At 54.2% G+C, this 19,925-nt stretch overlaps 3 protein-coding genes across 4 annotated transcripts; 2 read left to right on the plus strand and 1 right to left on the minus strand.

The window, feature by feature from the left end:
* Positions 1-6,140: 6,140 nt before the first annotated feature.
* Positions 6,141-8,051, plus strand: LOC120707294 (aspartyl protease family protein 2-like). The gene has a single exon (XM_039992170.1). It carries the CDS (start codon positions 6,216-6,218, stop codon positions 7,725-7,727), a length of 1,512 nt encoding a protein of 503 aa, XP_039848104.1. The 5' UTR covers positions 6,141-6,215; the 3' UTR covers positions 7,728-8,051.
* Positions 8,052-11,749: 3,698 nt separating this feature from the next.
* On the plus strand, positions 11,750-14,334 carry LOC120707295 (SUN domain-containing protein 5-like). Of its 2 annotated transcripts, XM_039992173.1 has the most exons (4): positions 11,750-12,219; positions 12,354-13,591; positions 13,683-13,768; positions 13,848-14,103. In XM_039992173.1, the coding sequence occupies exons 1-4, from the start codon at positions 12,012-12,014 to the stop codon at positions 14,101-14,103; spliced, it is 1,788 nt and encodes a 595-aa protein (XP_039848107.1). In that variant the 5' UTR covers positions 11,750-12,011. The 2 variants fall into 2 exon arrangements, with proteins under 2 accessions (XP_039848107.1, XP_039848106.1); XM_039992172.1 differs by having other exon boundaries at positions 13,683-14,334.
* Positions 14,335-15,002: 668 nt separating this feature from the next.
* On the minus strand, positions 15,003-17,626 carry LOC120707297. Its single transcript, XM_039992174.1, has 3 exons — positions 17,466-17,626; positions 17,139-17,338; positions 15,003-15,480 (listed from the first exon to the last, which is right to left on the minus strand). The coding sequence occupies exons 2-3, from the start codon at positions 17,318-17,320 to the stop codon at positions 15,294-15,296; spliced, it is 369 nt and encodes a 122-aa protein (XP_039848108.1). The 5' UTR covers positions 17,321-17,338; positions 17,466-17,626; the 3' UTR covers positions 15,003-15,293.
* Positions 17,627-19,925: the final 2,299 nt, after the last annotated feature.

The following is a 19,925-nucleotide window of genomic DNA, read 5'->3' on the forward strand; positions in this document are numbered from 1 at the left end:
CGGAGATTCATCGAGGGATTTTCCAAGATAGCCCGGCCCATGACTGAGCTGCTCAAAAAGGAGAAGAAGTTCACCTGGACGGAGTCATGTGAGAGGAGTTTCCAGGAATTGAAGCAAAGATTGACGACAGCTCCAGTACTAACCCTGCCGGATATTCATCGAGATTTTGTCATCTATTGCGATGCGTCCCGACAAGGATTGAGTTGTGTACTGATGCAAGACGGGAAAGTCGTTGCATATGCTTCCCGCCAGCTCAAGTCTCATGAACAGAACTATCCGACCCATGACTTGGAACTTGCAGCCGTAGTGCACGCACTTAAAATTTGGAGGCATTATTTGATTGGAAATAAGTGTGAAATCTATACCGACCATAAGAGCCTGAAGTATATCTTCACCCAGCCAGACTTGAACTTGAGACAAAGAAGATGGCTGGAATTAGTCAAAGATTATAATTTGGAAATCCATTACCACTCGGGAAAGGAAAATGTAGTAGCCGACGCCCTAAGTCGGAAATCCTACAGGCCTAAGGATGACCATTTACGAGAGGAAATGGCACGATTAAATGTGCTCATTGTTCCTCGAGGCTCTAGCCAAGTGCTGAACGTCCAATCCACCCTAGAAGAAAGGATCAGGAAACCCAAAGATCGGACAAGGGACTGATGGAAATCCGGAGGCAGACCTGAGAAAATAAGGCACCAGACTTTAGAGTGGATAATAGGGGAACATTATGGTATAAAGATAGGATTTGTGTGCCCCTGAAAGGAGACTTCAGGCAAATAATCATAGATGAAGCCCACAACTCGGCCTAATCCATTCACCCAGGATCCACCAAAATGTATATAGACTTAAGACAGAAATATTGGTGGAATGGGATGAAGGCAGATATTGCACGATTTGTCGCCCGTTGTGATACTTGCCAAAGGATCAAAGCTGAACAACAAAAGCCGGCGGGATTGTTGCAACCCCTACCCATCCCGGTTTGGAAGTAGGATGAGATAGGGATGGATTTTGTAGTAGGCTTGCCCAGAACCCAGAAAGGACACGATTCCATATGGGTAATAGTGGACCGACTCACTAAAGCGGCTCACTTCATACCCGTACGGACCAACTACGGCGGAGAGAAGCTAGCCAAGCTCTATGTGGAAAATATAGTGAAGTTGCATGGTGTGCCCAGTCGAATTGTTTCAGACAGAGGGACCCAGTTCACCTCTAGGTTCTGGAAAAGTCTGCATAAAACCATGGGCACCAAGTTGGATTTCAGCTCTGCTTATCACCCACAGACGGATGGCCAGACAGAAAGGGTGAATCAAATTATGGAGGATATGTTGAGAGCATGTGTCCTCACCTATGGCAAAGATTGGGAGCAGAGTTTACCCTATGCCGAGTTTTCATACAACAACGGGTATCAAGCAAGCTTGGGCATGTCGCCGTTCGAAGCTCTTTACGGAAGAAAATGCAGAACGCCTCTGATGTGGTCATAAGTGGGAGAACGTGCCCTAGTCGGGCCCGCACTCATAAAAGAAGCCAAGGAAAGAGTAGCAGAAATCCGCGAGAAGTTAAAGGCCGCCCAGTCTCGACAGAAGAGCTACGCGGACAAGAAAAGACGCGAAATCAGTTTCAACCCAGGAGACTTCGTCTATCTCAAGGTTTCACCCATCCAGGGAACTCGGAGATTTCAAGTGCAAGGAAAGTTGGCGCCTCAGTACATTGGACCGTAATGAGTTCTGAAGAAAGTCGGAGCAGTAGCATACCGTCTGGAACTACCGGAAGAAATGTCGGATATACACCCGGTATTTCATGTCTCGCAATTAAGAAGGTGTTTAAAGGTACCCGAGACAGAACACGTGCCAATAGAAGCAATAGATCTGCAGCCAGACTTGCGATATCAGGAGATACCGGTCAAGATTCTGGACACTGTCACCAGGAGAACCAGAAACTCCGAAGTGCGGATATGCAGAGTCCAGTGGAGCAGACACGGAGTGGAAGAAGCTACGTGGGAACGCGAAGACGCTTTAAAGAAGGAGTTTCCCCACCTGTTTAGGAACCAGCCGAATCTCGAGGACGAGATTCATTTTAAGTGGGGTAGGTTTGTAACATCCCAAAATTCGCTGAGTTAAATCGTGCGCTAATTAATTTCAAAATCGAGTTTTCGTCGTTGAGCTCAAAGTTTTTCCTTAAAGCCCTAACCCTAATATTTCGGGAACTGTCCCTATTCCGAACATCCCGATGTCCAATCCCTAACGCGGCCCTCTCTTTTTCTGTGCCGCGCGTCACAAACCACCGACCGCCGCGCCACGCCCGACCGACGCACGTGCGCGAGCAGTCGCGGTCGGCGCCGCGATCGGCGCGAATCCCGCCCTCCATCTCTCTTTCTCTTTCTCTCCCTCCTTTTTCTTTTCTTTTTCCATTTTCCATTTTCTTTTTTCCTTTCTTTCTCTTCCCCCTCCTTCCTTCTCCCGCTTCCCCCCTTCTCCTCTGCTCCGCTCCCGCGCGCGCACCCAGCGGCCGCCTGTGCCCGGCTCCTCCTCCCCGAGCGCGCTCGGCCCGACCCCCCCTCGCCTGCACCAGCGAGCGCCCACACGTGCGGACGCGCGCGCCCATGCCACAGTCGCCGCGCCGCGACGCACCGAGCGGCGTACACCGCGCACCTCCGCTCCCCGCCCGCACACCGCGCCCTGCACCGTGCGTACGCGCACAACACCGGCCACCCGCACGCGCAGCAGTGCCGCCCGCCCACGCGCTTTTCCACGTGCACCCGCCGCCTGCCGCTCCCTGCCTCGCCGCGACGCCCGCTGCCGCGTGCCCGAGCTCGCTGCTACGCTCGGCGCCGCCCGCGCGCACGCGCGCGCGCACCCGCACCGCGATTACCCCCCTCTGCGCGCCACGACACGACCAGCGCTGCCCTGCTCCCATGTGAGTTCGCGCGCCGCCCGTCGCCTAACTACAGCGCCGCCACGGGCCCTGCCCGCGCGCCAGAACGCCGCCCGCCGCTGCTGCCCTGCGCTCGCCCCCGCTGCCGCTCGTGTCACATCACCTCGGCCCGTCCTCGCCGGCCGCGCCGCCGCGTCCCGACGCCAGCAAGCGGCCGGAGCGCCATAACTCCGCCCCACACCGCTCGCTGGACGCCCACTAGCCACACCTACCCGCCACCACCGCGCTCGACCTCCCCACCGCCTTCCCGCCGTTATAAATAGACCCCAGCCCCGCCTTCGAGCTCCGCAACCGCCACGAGCCGCACCTCCTCCCAAGCTCCAGCGCCGCCGCCGCAGCCCCTCTGCCCGCCACCGCCGCTCTCGACGACCCGCCTCCGTTTCCCAGCGCGGGGGGGGGGGAGAGGACAGGGCTTTTAGCCAAAGGCCCCTCCCCTTCCCTTTATTTAGTAAAGAAACCCCCCCCCCCCACTCTTTGCTATTTTGCAAAAGAAACCCTGCCCTTTACCCTATTTCAAAATAAACCCCTTCCACATACAAACATAATTCTAAATATATCCTTGACCCTTCAGATATCTCCAAAAATTACAATCAGGCCCCTGCCTTCTAGAAGAATAATTACAATTAGGTCCCTGATCCCTTATCTAGCCCCTGAACCTTTATAAAACCTAACATTTCATGCGCCAAAACAACTCCGACCAACCCGAAACTTTACCACGCCTCTCGTGTCATAGTTTTGGCATTGCCATTAGGAAATCACTCAACAAATTTATTCCAAACTCCATATCTTAATTATTTCCGATTTGAGCTCAACGATAAAACTTTCATTTCTCCCTCTTGATTGTGTGTTTGTGTGTACGAGTCGTAGACCACGGTGTGAACGAAGGAGAGCCCGTTGACGAGCAGTACTGCGAGCCCGTGAACGAGGACCAGCTCCGCGACCCCGAGCCCGAAGGACAGTGCTTCGACCAGGACCTCCCCGAAGGCTTCGAAGACAGCAAGTTCAATCCCACCCTTTGATGCATGTTTTTGTCCTAGTTTTATAAACACAACCTATTGGCCTGTTTTATAAACTTGCATATGTTTGCTTGCTGAAAACACGGTTGGATAGCCACCCCTTGATTTATTATGACCATTCCTTGACCACCTAGATTAATGTCTGATTTTGCTTGGACGTTAATCGATACTAGAACGCATAGGACCTGCTACTTTATACAACTCATTTTATAAAGAAAAGGTGTGTGGGGGGAAGGGATAAAAGTGGGTTTTCAAAAGATGAGTCTAGACGGGATGGATGGCATTTCAGTGTGATTTGCCGTCGGGAGTGCTCGTGCCCGTGTGGCAGAGCAAGAAGGGAGTTATCCATCTTGTCCCCCCTAAGGACCGAATTGGTGTTACATTTCACCTAACTCCTCTTTCGTGCAAACCACTCGACCGTTGTATGGGCAACGACTTAGCATAAACCCCACTAGTTAATCTGATAGCCATCAAGAGAGCTGAGAGCAACGTGTGACTAAGGAGAAGGGATAAGCCCGAGTGACTTATGCCCCGGTTAAACCTAGGTGAACGGTCGATGACCCCTTGGCATATCTCGTGATGGCTAGTCAGGTATAGCTAAGGTGAGTAATGGCTTTGATGGGAGCTGTACCGACACTAAGGTGATCGAGTTGTGGTACCCCACTTGTGGGTAAAGTTGCACACCTCTGCAGAGTTGAAACCTATTCGAATAGTCCGTGTCCACGGTACTGGGCGAGTTACGGTGTGGTCTCACAACTAGTGTTTACTTTGGGATGGGTTAGCGTGAGTTGTTTTGGAAATGTGTCCGGCAGTTGTGCTGTGTGCTACTGCGGATGAGGAGTCCGGTAGCAGTCTAAAACTTGGATCCCGTGTAGATCAACTCTTGTGTTATCCGGTATAAGAAAACTGGTTTGAAAGATGATTTCTTTCAATTGAACCCCTGCATAAAATATTGCTTTCCGCAAATCAAGCCCTAGCCTTATCCTTGATTTATCCTGTGCATTATATTCTGTTTATACCCCTCCGTGGGTGCGGTTGGACTTGCTGAGTACGTTTGTACTCACCCCATTCTTTATTTTTACAGAAGAAGATCCAGACTTTGTACCCGACGACGTTGAGTAGGGGTACCGTCCTGCACCCAGCCTTACCTGTGGAATAGGGTCACCCGCAGGAGGCACCGCATGGCGCAAGACTCTGATGATTTTCTTTTTGTTTTTAATATCGTTGCGTGTGTGTGGATTGTAATCCTCGCGATAGTGGCGTTTCTCTGCTCACTACCGCGTAGAGTTGTATGGTAATGAACCATCTGATGTAATAAATGTGTCATCAGCCTCCTGGGACTGATGTTTGGAACACATTTAAGTCTTCTCTTATGAGGGGACGCTTCACTGCTTTGCCGTGTTGATGTCCCAATCCAACCGGCCTGAGTTATTTGGTTTGCGTCGAAGTCCCACTTAGACCAGCCTGAGTTGTGTTTACTTGAGTTGAGTTGTGCTCAACGTGTGTTGATGCCCCAATTTAATCCGTCGGTGTTTTCTATTGTGTTTTTTTTGTTTCTTGATTATGATCTTTCAGGGATATAGTTTTGTATTTTTTTCTGAAACACACTCGTCGGTGTCGTGTGTTAAAAAAGAATACAAACCGTACAGTTAAAAGTACTGTCCCAATAAGCTAGGCCAAGATCACCAGAGACGAGGGGTCAAGCGAGGCGAGGCCATCAAGCGGTGAAGTTCCCTCGTTCGCGCTGGAAAAGATATGCAGCAGGAGGTTGATCCGTAATCCCATCCGAGTCACGCGAGCGCGACTGCGGTCGGCGGTGCAGTTTGAAGAGGCGGTGCGCCGACACGAGTCACCCGAGTACACGGCCGGGGCAAACGTGTCCACACCCGCGGGTCGTCGCCACTCGCCAAACGGCCGAAGCGAGACGCGCTCCGCTGGCGCCTGCGCCGGCCGAAACATTTATTCCGTACCGCCTCGAGGCGCGCAGGCGAGCACCGCACACCGCTTGCCCACCCAGGAAGACATCCCATCTCCCATCCCACGGAGATGCGCCTCATTAATCAAACAGCCCGGGCCCGGCCCCCCCGGCCGAGCAGAATAATTAATTAATTAATTAATTAGTTAGTTTCCTCCTCCTAATCTAATCTCCCTATCCCTGAGGCGCTGCCCCGCTCCCCTGGCCCTTCTTCATATACACCGCCAGCGCCCCGTGGCCGGGGCCAGTACACTCCACTGGAGCACAGCTTCTGCTCTGCTCGCTCGCTAGCCATGGCGCCTCTCGCGGCGCTGCTCCTCCTCCTCCTGCTCGCCGCGTTCTCCAATGCCGCCGCGGCCAAGCCCTTGGAGTACCACAGCTTCTTAGCCACCCCGCTCTCGCCCCACCCGTACACCGCCCCGGCCGCCGGCGCCTACGAGGACGAGGACGCCTTCGGCGGCAGCCTCCTCGCCGCCGCCGCCGCAGCGGGCCAGGAGGAGGCCCCCGCGGTGCGCTTCCGCGTGGTCCACCGCGACGCGTTCGCGGTGAACGCCACCGCGGCCGAACTGCTCAGGCACCGCCTGCGGCGGGACAGGCGGCGCGCCGCACGGATCTCGAAGGCGGCCGCCGGCTGCGTGGCGGCCAACGGGACGCGGGCCGCCGGCGGCGGCGGCGGAGGGGTCGCGGCGCCCGTGGTGTCCGGGCTCGCGCAGGGCAGCGGCGAGTACTTCACCAAGATCGGCGTGGGCACGCCCGCCACGCCGGCGCTCATGGTGCTGGACACCGGCAGCGACGTGGTGTGGCTGCAGTGCGCCCCCTGCCGCCGCTGCTACGACCAGTCGGGCCCCGTCTTCGACCCGCGCCGCTCCAGCTCGTACGGCGCCGTCGACTGCGCGGCGCCGCTGTGCCGCCGGCTGGACTCGGGCGGCTGCGACCTGCGCCGCCGGGCCTGCCTGTACCAGGTGGCCTACGGCGACGGCTCCGTGACGGCGGGCGACTTCGCCACCGAGACGCTCACCTTCGCGGGCGGCGCCCGCGTCGCGCGCGTGGCGGTCGGGTGCGGCCACGACAACGAGGGCCTGTTCGTGGCCGCGGCGGGGCTCCTGGGCCTGGGCCGCGGCGGCCTATCGTTCCCGACCCAGATCTCCCGCCGCTACGGCCGGAGCTTCTCCTACTGCCTCGTCGACCGCACCTCCTCGTCGTCGTCTTCAGGTAGCAGCCCGGGGGGATCCCGCTCCTCCACCGTGACCTTCGGCCCGGGCGCCGTGGCGCCGTCCGCGTCGGCGTCCTTCACCCCCATGGTCCGCAACCCGCGCATGGAGACGTTCTACTACGTGCGGCTGGTCGGCATCAGCGTGGGCGGCGCGCGCGTCCCGGGCGTGGCCGAGTCGGACCTCCGCCTGGACCCCTCCACGGGCCGCGGCGGCGTCATCGTGGACTCGGGCACCTCCGTCACCCGCCTCGCCCGGCCGGCCTACTCCGCGCTCCGCGACGCGTTCCGCGGCGCCGCGGCGGGGCTCCGGCTCTCCCCCGGCGGCTTCTCCCTCTTCGACACGTGCTACGACCTGGGCGGGCGCAGGGTGGTGAAGGTGCCCACGGTGTCGATGCACTTCGCGGGCGGCGCCGAGGCGGCGCTGCCTCCCGAGAACTACCTCATCCCCGTGGACGCGAGGGGCACCTTCTGCTTCGCGTTCGCCGGCACCGACGGCGGCGTGTCCATCATCGGCAACATCCAGCAGCAGGGGTTCCGCGTGGTGTTCGACGGCGACGGCCAGCGCGTCGGGTTCGCGCCCAAGGGCTGCTGAGCTCGCTGGGTGGCGCGGTTAATTAATTAGCAGGTGATTAGCGGGTAAAAAGAAGCGAGCCGCCTTGTTAGTCATAATTAACGGAGGATGTCAGTGAGCGAGCTTTTGGATGCTGTGAAAAAGGTTTAGAGCTGGGCGATGCAGAGCTTGTCTGTCTCTAGACTACCAGAAGTAGCTTTGCTTTGGTGCGCGAGAGGATATCAGGATAAGGCAGTTGGTCGATGAAGGCTGTAAAAGGCCCTGTGAAAGTGTCTGGGTTAATCTTTTCGAAAAAAAAGTGGGTTAAAAAAAAAGAGCGTGCTTTGGCCCTCTAGACTGCTTTGTCCTTGTGGCGGCTGTAAAAGTGTTTTGAGCAGTAACTCAAAAATGTTGGCTCTGCGCTGGCGGTGGCGAACTGTGTCTGTTGCGCTGTTAAAAGTCGAGCAAAGAAACCACGAGCAATGCGAGTGCCGAAACAGGCACAGCTCGTCACTTGGAAGTTTTCTAACGGTCCAGTGCGGCGAGGTGAAGATATTTTTGTCTCTCGTGGTCACGGCTCGCGTGACGCGAGAGAGGGGTGGTGGGACTCGAGTCCTCGCTCCGTGCTCCGGCAGCCCGGCTCGAAAGCCGGACGCCTTGCTCCGGCGGCGGCCAGTGCCGGACGTTGGAGCGAGTGGGTGGGCAGTGGCCAGTGGAGGAACGGAACGGAACGCTGGGGACTTCTGCTTTGGCTTTGCTTTACCGTACTCCTCGGGGGCCGCGCCGCGCCGCGCCGCGCAGGCTGCGCTTGTCGCTGTCCGGCCCTGCCGCCTCCCACCTACCCCGTTTCCTCTACGTCCGCTGCACTTTTGTACCGCCGCTGGACTGCCACACCCCACACCCAACGTGATCAAAGATGAGCCAGGGCCAGGTTCCTGTGTCCCTGTCCGGCTAGTAGGAGATTTCCCGCATCTAGGCCCAGCATCCGCGTAACCACACGTCGCGTGTTTGCAGTCGGCAGGCTGCACGAAACAGGGTGCGTGACCGGCCAATTTTAAGAGCAGCAGGGAGTACACCGTACAACGCCAGGCTCCCCCGTTCTCGAAGCTGTAAACGGCGTCGTTAGTTCGTGAATCATCGGTGCGAGCAGGCAGGCAGGCAGGGGGCGTGGCGGGGGTGACGGTGGCGTGCTCCCCGTTTCCGGCAACGAAGCCCGGCCGCTTTCGCTCGCCCTGCCTGTGTCTGCCCCCTCGATTCCTCATACGCAAGGCGCCTGCCCCCGGCCTCGCTGCGTACCCGCCATTCGTAGCGCCGGGGACGTCACGCGGTGCCCCTCCGGCTCCGGCGCAGCGCCACCGCCTGCTGCCCTGCACCGCGCCGTGCACGCGCAGGCCGCGGCGAGGCGGGCCGCTCCTCTCCTAGACTCCTACTATCCTCCACATGCCACCGCGCGGCGCGGCGCCGCACCGTCCGGCACTGATGGCATGGTGCCGGGCCCCGGCGGTGATAAAAAAAAAACAGAGAGAGAGAGAGAGAGTATGAACGGCAAGAGGCCTGCGCGGCGCGATGGCATCTCGCGTGCGCCGCGCGCACATGATGAGGCACTACTCTACGTAGCGCCGAGCGCACCAGCATGGCGCGTGCATCATTGTCCACTCCACTGCGCCGAGCAGGTAGAGCGCGGCCCGCGCAGGACGTCCTGCGCTGCGAACGTACTCCGTGGCGGGCGGCATTGACGGATGTCGCGCGGCGCGGGTCAACGCAGCGATCGAATGGCGCCAACGATGGACGGCTGATTAAAGAAAAAAAATCATGGCTGCGTAGAGGGCTAGAGGCCACATGATGAGGAAGGGATCGCGCGACGACGCCGCGCCCTCGTGTCGTGTGAACGGCGCCGCGACGAAGGCCGTCGCGTCGTCCGGCGAGAGCGAGCCATGTGCGGGCTCTCGTGCCCGGGAAGCAAGGCATGCAAAAGGGAAGGAAGCTCGCCAAGGGCCGGTGGAGAGCGTGTTATTCTAACCTTCGTGTTCCTCGCCCTGCTCTGATCTTGTTTTTTCCTTCATAATAACTAAAATAAATATAAAGCTCTGATCTTGTTTCGTTTGACGATCGGACCTGCTCATCCTGTCAGCAAACCCCAGCATCAGCCAGCAGATGTCTTGTCTGCCTCTCGGCCCCTTGCATGAGCATGGCATACATGTGCGTGCGCGCCGTGGCGTCCGACGCGTACGGCCGTCCGCTCTGCCACCTGCGCGGAATCGCCGCCGTAGGCACCCGCGCGCTTGTCCCGTCCCCCGACGGACGGAAGAGGATCCTCTGCGCAGTACTTCAAAGTGCAGTTGTATCACTGACGCGTGGGACCGAATCTGCACGTCCCGACGTCCGGGCTCCGAGTTTTAATTGGAAAAAAAATCTATCTAGGCTCGGCTCGGGCACGCGACAGACCGATCGGCTCCGTCGCCCCCTCCGGCCGGATCGTCCATTCGGCCACCAGTGACCGTGACCGCCCCTGCTCTCAACTCAACTCAAAGGGCGGGTCATGCGCACATGCCCGGTGCGGCCGTGCGTGCTGGACGAGCGCCAGGCAGGTCATCCAGGAACGAGAAGGCGGAGCCTGCGGGTTCCAGTTCCACCCACCAACCGCAAGTGTTCGCTTGGGAAACGGGGGTTACCAGTGTCAGGCGCAGCGCAGACGCCGTCGTCGGCCGGCCGGCATGCCGTGAGCCCGTGACGACGGTGGATGCTTGCAACTTGCAAGAATTACTAGGAATCTGGCTGCGGGCGGGAGAACCTTTTGACTAACGGTGACAACCCCTGGTCCCGTGGCTGCAGCGGCGGGCGGCCCTCGCTCCATGTCCGGTTGGAGAGCTTTCACGGATGAGGGTTGGAGAAGAGAGCAGCCTTCCAAAGTGGTGTAGCTGGACTGGAATGGATCTGTCCGAGAAAAACAAAGAAATGTTTCACGAGACAGGGTCAGGATCGCTTTGTTGGCTAGCATGCATGACGAGTTGACGCCAGATGGGATTTGTGATTTGTCACGTACAGTACGGACTCCAACCCCCCCCCCCCCCCCCCCCCCACGCAGAAAAAGCACGAGCTCCGTGCCGGACTGCCAGTGCTGTCGTCACTTCAGCGGAAATCAGAATGAATGCCCGGATCTCAGTGTTCGCGTTCGTGCCCATCTCCCATGCACCTTGCATCGCTTTACCAGCCTGACCGTGACCGGCATTCGTGCCCAGTTGCCTTTGGCCTTTGAGATGAGCCGTAGCACTGGGTCCTTTTTTTTCAACTTCCTTATCTTATTAACCGCGAGATGGAGCCGCCATACCCAGGGAGGGAGCTTCAGTGCTCCACGAGTCATGCCGTAGGAGGATCGAGAATGGGTGCTTTGTAAAGTTGGTGACGATGAACGTACGTGCTCGCCGTGCTTCGAGGGCTAATAAAGCCCGTCCAAACATGCCCACGAATCCCCGGGGCCTTTGTTCGCCATCTTTCCTAACAATTTCGAGGCAGGCATCTTCACTCGATATCTTCCTTTTCCACTTTCCTTCTTTCGGCCGGAGCCCATTGCTTTCGGGCTTACCTTTCCCTAATTCCTGGTAGATCAAGTGTTTAGTTGTCTCGTCTTCCATTCAGACGGTAGTAGGACAGGAGAAGTGAATGAAGATCATAGTGCGCACACCATTAAGGCGCCATTACACAGGCCTAATCAAAACCAGCGCAGTTCATCCGTGCAGCGAGCACGCGGAAGCAGGCCAGAACCGGAGAGCCGAACCAGTAATTTGCCCAAATTACTCGGCCCGGTTCAAGCCCAGTTTCTTGCTGTAGCTAGCCCGCGAGGAAATTGGCCGGGTGCATCGCACGGCCCGGCGCGCAATCTGCGGCCCACGCGTGCGCGTCTTCTCTCTCTCTCTCTCTCTCGCTCGCTCGCCTCAACTCGCCCGGTCCTCCTCTTCCCACTCCACCAAATCCCCAATGACCAAACCACCCGCGCGGCGCGGCGCACATGCGCATCCCGGCATGTCCTCCGCCGAGCTTGCCGCTCCGTCACCTGATCCCTCCTCCCTCGCCGCGCCCCCCTGCATTTCCCCCCGTCTCCCGCCGCTGCGCGCGCGCGCGAACTGCTCCCATCGTCCGCTGCGCTCCGATCAACCACGTACAGGTGCAGGGGGGCACTCCCCAGCGCTCGCGCATTTGCCAGGACCACCGCTCGCCTGCCGGTGCGCGCTTCTGGGGCCTGCGCACGGCCGGCGTCCTTTTCTCGATCCTGACGCGACGCGGTTGGGCTCGCCACGAGCGCGCCGGAAATAGGCAGGCGGTGCATGCATGAGCAGGAAGAGGAGAGAAGGAGGCGGCGGCGGAAGAGGCGCTGGGCCCGGGGACCACCACGACGGCGGCAGGGGCTCCGGGGCCGATGCCGTGTCCATGGACGGCGGCCTCCGCGAGGTGTCGGTCTCCGTCGTCTTCTCCGTCTGGTGCCTCCTCTTCCTCCTCCGCTCCCAGTTCCTCCACAGCCAGACCGACGGCCCCTCAGGTTCCTTGTCTCTCATCATCGATCTCCTTATTATGCTGATCGATCAATCCATCAGCCTCTCAAGAATTGAAATTCCGAGGATTTGGATGTTATTACTAACGAGTCGATCCGATCCCGATCGATGGTGGACGCAGATTTCTACGAGGAGCACGGCAGGCGCGACATCTACTGCAAGGTGAGGCCGCTGGAGGCCTACGTGCTGCCGCACCATAACGACTCCTCCCCGACGTGCCAGTCCTCCTACTCGCCGCCGCAGGACGCCTCGTCCGCCGCGCCACCGTCCAACGCCAGCGACGCGCCGTCGTCGCCGTCGCCCGAGGCGGCCTTCGTGGGGCTCGACGAGTTCCGGAGCCGGATCATGCAGGGCAAGGCCGAGAACGACACCGGCGGCCGGCCCGCGGGCGGCGGCGGCGCCGCGCACCGCCTGGAGCCCAGCGGCGCCGAGTACAACTACGCCGCGGCGTCCAAGGGCGCCAAGGTGCTCGCGCACAACAAGGAGGCCAAGGGCGCCGCCAACATCCTCGGCGGCGACAAGGACAAGTACCTGCGCAACCCGTGCTCCGCTGACGACAAGTTCGTCGCCGTCGAGCTCTCCGAGGACACGCTTGTGGACACCGTCGCGCTGGCCAACCTGGAGCACTACTCCTCCACCTTCAGGGACTTCGAGGTGTACGGCAGCATGAGCTACCCGACGGAGGCGTGGGAGCTGCTGGGGCGCTTCACCGCCGAGAACGCCAAGCACGCGCAGCGCTTCGTGCTGCCGGAGCCCAGGTGGACACGCTACCTCCGCCTGCGCCTCGTCAGCCACTACGGCTCCGGCTTCTACTGCATCCTCAGCTACCTCGAGGTCTACGGCGTCGACGCCGTCGAGCGGATGCTCCAGGACTTCATCGCCGGTGCGGGACCCGAGGCCGACGCGTCGTCCAAGGACCGCGCCTCCGTCGACGCCGCCAGCCGGGACGCCCGCCGCAACGACTCCACCGCTCAGCAGGCGGGCCAGCAGGTCCCCGCCAAGCTGCCCGGCAACGGCGCTGGGCGGAACGACAGCGCCGCGGGCGACGCCCGGAACAACGGGTCCAGGGCCGGCGCCCCCGGCGACGCGAAGCTGCCGCCGCAGGGCAAAGAGGCGAAACCGCCGCAGGCGGCGGCGGCGGCGGGAAGGACCCACGGCGACGGCGTGCTGAAGATCCTGATGCAGAAGATGCGGTCGCTGGAGCTGGGCCTGTCGACGCTGGAGGAGTACACGAGGGAGCTGAACCAGCGGTACGGCGCCAAGCTGCCGGACCTGCAGAGCGGGCTCTCGCAGACGGCCGCGGCGCTCGAGAAGATGAAGGCCGACGTGCACGGGCTCGTCGAGTGGAAGGACGGCGTGGTACGCAGGCCGCAGGGCAAGCCCTGAATCGTGTCGATACCATTTGACTGCTGGTGACTGACATGGCGATGTTCTTGCAAATTTTGTTCAGGCCAAGGACCTGGACGAGCTCAAGAGCTGGAAATCCAGCGTCTCCGGCAAGCTGGACGACCTGATCAGGGAGAACGAGGCCATGAGGCGAGTGCCATGGGCGAGTGTGCCATCGGATCTTCACGGGTGCGGTGTTTTATTTGGAATTTCACTGCGGGGTGTGCAGGTGGAGCTTGGACGAGATGCGGGGCGTGCAGGAGACGCTGCAGAACAAGGAGCTGGCTGTGCTGTCCATCAGCCTCTTCTTCGCGTGCCTGGCGCTCTTCAAGCTGGCGTGCGACCGCGTGCTCTGCCTCTTCGCCAGCAAGGGCAAGGAGGAGGAGCCGGAGGTGGAGAGGGTGTGTGGGAGGAGCAGCAGGGCGTGGATGCTCGTGCTCGCCAGCAGCAGCTTCACCACCCTCATCGTCCTGCTCTACAACTGAAAACAGCTTATGAGTTGCTACGTTCTTCAGCATGTTCCTGCCCTAGTAGCTCATTAACTCGGCTAATTCTCTCAAGTAGATGGATCACTGGGTAGTGTGTATGTACTCACTATTTAGAATAAAGCGGGAACTCAGAACACAGGTTCCTCGTTCATTGTAAAACAACCTCGAATATAAGTGTTCTAAAATAATATTCCCAAAGTCCAAAGACAAACGAAACAATATTGTTTCGATGATTTTTTCCCCCTTACGCAATGAGCACAACGAAGCCAAATAAACTGCAACTTTGGTAACAATCATGGAAAAAAAAACAGCGCGCTATCAAATTTCGACTGATCTGATCGCTATTGTCGCTATAGCAGCACGGGGCGCTATCACCGCGTTATAGCGGCAGCTACACACAGTAGCGTTACCTTGCTTGCCCCGCTATAGCGCGCTATTTTATTTCAATCACAGGAAAACATGATTCACAGTCACAGTTCACACTTATACTTCACAGTTCACTTGAGAATACTTGTCAGTTCACACACACAAACAGCATAAAATACAATTATAAAGGCGTAAAAGCAAATAAGTTCGCAATTCACAGCCATAAATTGGACCGGGCCAGGCTGTTTTTTACTGGCTGGGTTGTTCAATTTGCCATAGCGGCTGAATAGCGGAGCTATACCACTAAAAGGCCTTAGCGGCACTTTAGCGTGCTATAGCGGCAAAAGCAGGCATAGCGCAAAAATGAGCAATTGCGTCGCGCCAATGCGTTTTTGCTGCTATAGCGGCGCTATAGCACCGCTATAGCGCGCTATTTTTTTTCCATGGTAACAATCAACCAATATTGTTTTTTTCTCAAAATAATGACACAGAAAACTAGACATGCAGCAATCATCCAGTTGACATTCATGTGCAATGCAAAACAAATTCATTTGAGGCGGAAAGAAAGACAAAAGAGTCAGCTTGCAAGGTACTGCAGCAGATGGAATTGACAAAGAATTACAGAGCACCAAAATGGACAATCGAGCGAGCAAATTATTGAGGCAATGTTGCAACGATGTGCCCGTCCTTGCTGACATTCAGCACTAGAGAAACTCTTTTTAAGAAACAAAATTGTGAACGAAGGCAGGTATCATCGTCGTTTCAACAAGCATCAGCTAAAAGTATAGATTGCAAAGCAGGTCTTAACCAGGAGAAATCATCTAGACCTTATAGCCGGTTAAGGTGCACCCTCTGCCAACAATCTCGCCTACGCAGAACCATGCATAAAGCTCAACTCCAAATAAAGTCGCAACCCCAAGGTCCTCAACCTTGAGCTCCTTTCTGTTCTTCCATACCTGCTTGACACCATCAAGCTCCTTCCAGAATGCTTCATAGCGGCCTGGTAGACTGAATAACCACACCAATGATTAGAAATCATCAAAAGCAATTGCCTCAAAAAAAAACTATTACAAGTTATAAAGACATATTTGCATATAGTAAGGGACAAACAACGGTATGCTTATGCTTTCAAGTTTTAACAAGCCATTTGTAGTTAGATTTAAGCAAACAATTGGATAAATTGCTGCTCCCTTAAGCTTTTAAGTTTAAACAAACCATTTGTATTTGTTATGGTCAATCTCAAAATTCAGAAAACTTCCAGGTTATTTATTAGTGCCAGGAAAAAAAATAGTAGCCTTCCGTTAATAAACATTTCCATTCTTATGCTACTTGGATTATCTAACATGACTTGAAAATTGCAGTGAAGTGTATGTCTCCAAACAATGCACATGGTAATCAAACAAAGTGTTCAAGTGGCTCTTCGCTTGTTTAAAACTTGTGTTCAGCTGACTAGCTAATGCAAAACATATAATCAAGATGCACATTTGCAAGATACCAGAGGGTAAACAAAATAGCAGATTCAGGAAACAGATACACCTGGATGATGCAATCAGAAAACTTTAGACACTCCGCTCAAAGCAGCTTGTGCCAACACCCAACACCAAACAAAAAATGCATAAACTTAGCCAGAAATATGCATGTATATGGTGTTTCCTGTGTCAGGCAAAATGCACTTCTAAACTAAACAAAAATTCTATCACATTTCCCAATAACCAATCAAGTTACTACTTGTTTCTACTGCTACATTTTATGAAGTTGGATCCAAAACCTTTTCAAATATGCATAATTTTAGGTCACGAGAATATTTATAAAGATCCATTCCATGAATTATACAGCAAATTCTTCATGCTATCCCATGCCACATCAACTCCGCAAGAGACTCTACACCAAGGCACTGAATGGTCAAACTTTGGTTTCACCTAGCAGTTGCTTGCTGTGTTCCATCCATATGTATCAATACAAGATGGATCCATCGAAATGCAGAAAAATTACTATGAATACATAGTTACAAACATTGATAATTGAGCATAAGAGCATTGTTCTGTAGGTCCCTTCTGCTATAAAGATCCAAAAATGTATTTAATCCACTAGAACAAACTTGAATTAACAGAATTGGCAGGAATAATCTTGAAGGGCAACATGGAAACCATTGCATAAAATGTCTACAACCACGTATATATGCTACAATACAGACATTGCATATAAATGAGAGCTTTATCACATTCCCTAGATGCTACGTGCCGCACGATTAAGTCATATTAAGTGTGAAAACCAGTGAAGCCATGAAGAAACCTAGGAGGATATGCCAAGCATTGGCCCTGAAAAATGAAGAACATAAACATTCTATACTACCTACAAAATCTCAGTTACACTCCCACTAACAATCTTAATCCACTCACAGAATTTCACACACAAAGCCTTGGTACAACCATTGCTGGTACGGACCGCAACCAGGTCTCATCATACTAGGTGATTTGGACAGTAGCTAATTGCAGGGAGAAAAATATTAATTAACCACACTGCATCACACCCATCGAACAATCAGTCCGAACAATGCGCGTTACTATTTACTACGCGCACGAATAGATCATGTGACACTACACCCAACTGAACCCAATCGCCGAATCGGAACGGTACACCACAACGGAGAGGCGGGCGTAATTCACCTTGCGAGGCGGGTGTAGAAGAGCTGCTTGGAGAGCTCCTGGCACTTCTCGACGGTGGGGGGCTGCACTACGTACTGCTTGTTCTTCTCCATGACCTCCTTGTAGTAGGCGCAGCCGTGCTTCGAGGCGAGCTCCGCCGCACGCGCCGCCTGCGCGCGCAGCTGCGCCAGCCTCGCCGCCATCGCCGCCGCTCCTAAACCCTACGGCACCACGCGCGAGGAAAGAAAACCGGGTCAAATCGGAAGGAGGCAGATCTGGGCGTGCGGAGTGGCGAGGCCGCGGATCTGGGAGGAGGCTAGGGTTTAGGATGGAGGACGGGGAGCTCACCTTGGTTAAGCGCCGGGGAGAGCTGCGGATGCGAGGTGCGAGGAGATCGAGGAGGAGAGGACGGCGGGCGAGATGGGGAGGGGAAAATGGGGGCGCACGGTGGGTGGGTGGTCGAGGCCTCGAGAGGTCGAGGGTAGTATGGTCACTTCATTTGTTTTCGGGTTCAGAGATTAGGGGTCCGTTTCCGAGTATTGCAGAGCATTCTATATAAATCTAGGAAAACTAAAACGAACTACATTTTGAAATGGTGAAAGTAGTTTTTTAATGACGTATAGGCTATAATTTAAAAAAAACTAATTTAATAGCAATACTGTTAGTAGCAGAACTTATATCCAAAGTACCATACATTTAAGCAGATTCAATGAACAATTACAATTTAAATTAAGTTTGGAAAAGTAAGCACTTTATCAAGCGAATAAGCAAAACAAATAGCGCCTATAAATAGCTGAATCAAACATCATCCGAATGTATAAAACTACCAAAACCCGGTGGGCTCAATCTTGCATAAGCTCCAAGCGCCTGATCAGAACCGAGAGCATGTCAATCCAAATAGATCACAGGGATTGTAAAACTCCCCCCACATGATGCAAGATCATATCCAAATGATAGCTACTTTGTGAGACGAATCCCCTGCCTAGTAAAGACATGTGCTAATCAAGCGTTCATTAAGTGTAATATGTCCACTTCGTGAATTAACCACTGCTTAGGCAACAAGTTTTTTATAAGTAGCTCATGTTTAGTTCTTCTAATTGGCATCTAAACATCGGGCGGCTAAACTTCAGTCCCAGGATCCAAACAAAAGTATATACAAGAACAGCGTATCATTACACACACAAAAAAACATCCTAGATTGTAACTAATAATACATACAGCAGTCATAAAAGAGGCATGGCTAATGGGATGCAATCATTTTTTTTGTATATAATAACTAATAACACATCTGTAGTGCCTTTAGAATAGTAGGTTCCTGATGAGGCGAACACAGATTGACAGTGGACAAGATGTGTATGTTTGGAAAATGGAAAGCAAGTATCTAAGCCATATATTGGCAGACTAAAAATGTGTAAGGGTGAACTTCCAACAGGTTATAGAATTTTCCATGACATGCATTTCATCAACACTCCTGTATTTCAACAAACAGCAGCGTATGCCTCCATATGCACGACAGCGCATGTGCATTCTGCAAGAGCATAAGGTACCATTATTAAGCACAAACTATTTAAGGAAAGTATGTTACAATATTTTTCACCTCACATAATTTCTATGAAGATCATTCACCACCCGAAAACTCAGCTGCAAATATAGATAATACATGAAATTCTTGACTATCGAGGAGTTGCAGAAGAACTAATCACTAGCTAACTTGCAGGCATACTTTCCTACAACTTGGAGATGCCCTTTTTAAATCTATGGATTAACTGAAAACCAAGCAATAAGGAAGTTTTTTTTCCTATTAGTGCTTTAAATTTTTAATAAAAATGTTAGCATCTTATCCCAGCAGTATTCGTACTGGAAAATCATGGAAGAATGCTCACTGCCATGTTTATTCTGTATAAGATTAGCTAACCGTCACTTCTGCCCTTTCCTTTAAGTTTACCCTTTTTCTAGCATATGGGATAGCTACAAAACCAGGAAAGTTATGATTTCATAGAAACCAAATTTGAACTATTTCACTGATGCACAAACCAGAAACCTGAATTCCATTGGACAGGAGTACAGGACTGCAGCCTATCTACCTTTTGTCAAGATATACTCTATTCAGCATAAAATTGAACAATCACCAGCACCTACAAAATACAATATAGGACATCTATATTCAGTATGTCAATACACACCCTGTGCTGAATGAGCATACCGCATATCAGGGGCTTATACATGAAAGAACAAACAATCTAGTTGCATGGTGTTGCTTGCTGTATATGCCAATGGCATGTTTGCACTGATTACACCCATCTGGCTCCTACTATACTCTTATAATCATTACACAATCTTTGTTGTGGTAGGTTGGGATAGCAGAGAGGTAGATGGAGGCGTACTCGCCCTCCTTGCGGAGGCTCTGAGCAACCCGATTATGTAGCTGAATTATCTCTTTGCTTAACCTTAACAAACTGTTTTGTGGTGCTTATATAGCAGAGCACTTACAACTGACTCCTAACAAAGTGGATCGCTGATCTCAGCGCCTAACAAATTGACTAACAAAGCCTATTATTCAGCCACTAAATCCTGATCCAACCACCTGCTGCTTCTTGCGCCTGCGTTGGTACTGGACGCCAGTAAAAGCGTCCACAACATTTCCACCCTCCTTTGAAAACAGCTTGTCCTCAAGCTGAAAATCAGGATACGTAGCTCTGAAGTCCTCCAGATGTTCCCAAGTAGTATCAGCAGGTGCACGACCCACCCAACTGACACAAATCTCCCAATGCCTGCGAACCACACGGGCCATCTTGACTGCTGACGGCG

This window comes from Panicum virgatum, chromosome 5K (assembly GCF_016808335.1).
Source record: "Panicum virgatum strain AP13 chromosome 5K, P.virgatum_v5, whole genome shotgun sequence".
NCBI classification, from domain to species: Eukaryota; Viridiplantae; Streptophyta; class Magnoliopsida; order Poales; family Poaceae; genus Panicum; species Panicum virgatum.

Coding starts and splice junctions, on each gene's coding strand:
- LOC120707295 (XM_039992172.1), top strand. CDS start 12,012: ATGAGCAGGAAGAGGAGAGAAGGAGGCGGCGGCGGAAGAGGCGCTGGG. Junction 12,220..12,353: donor CCAGACCGACGGCCCCTCAG/GTTCCTTGTCTC, acceptor TGGTGGACGCAG/ATTTCTACGAGGAGCACGGC. Junction 13,592..13,682: donor TCGAGTGGAAGGACGGCGTG/GTACGCAGGCCG, acceptor AATTTTGTTCAG/GCCAAGGACCTGGACGAGCT.
- LOC120707294 (XM_039992170.1), top strand. CDS start 6,216: ATGGCGCCTCTCGCGGCGCTGCTCCTCCTCCTCCTGCTCGCCGCGTTC.
- LOC120707297 (XM_039992174.1), bottom strand. CDS start 17,320: ATGGCGGCGAGGCTGGCGCAGCTGCGCGCGCAGGCGGCGCGTGCGGCG. Junction 15,481..17,138: donor TTCTACACCCGCCTCGCAAG/GTGAATTACGCC, acceptor GTGGTTATTCAG/TCTACCAGGCCGCTATGAAG.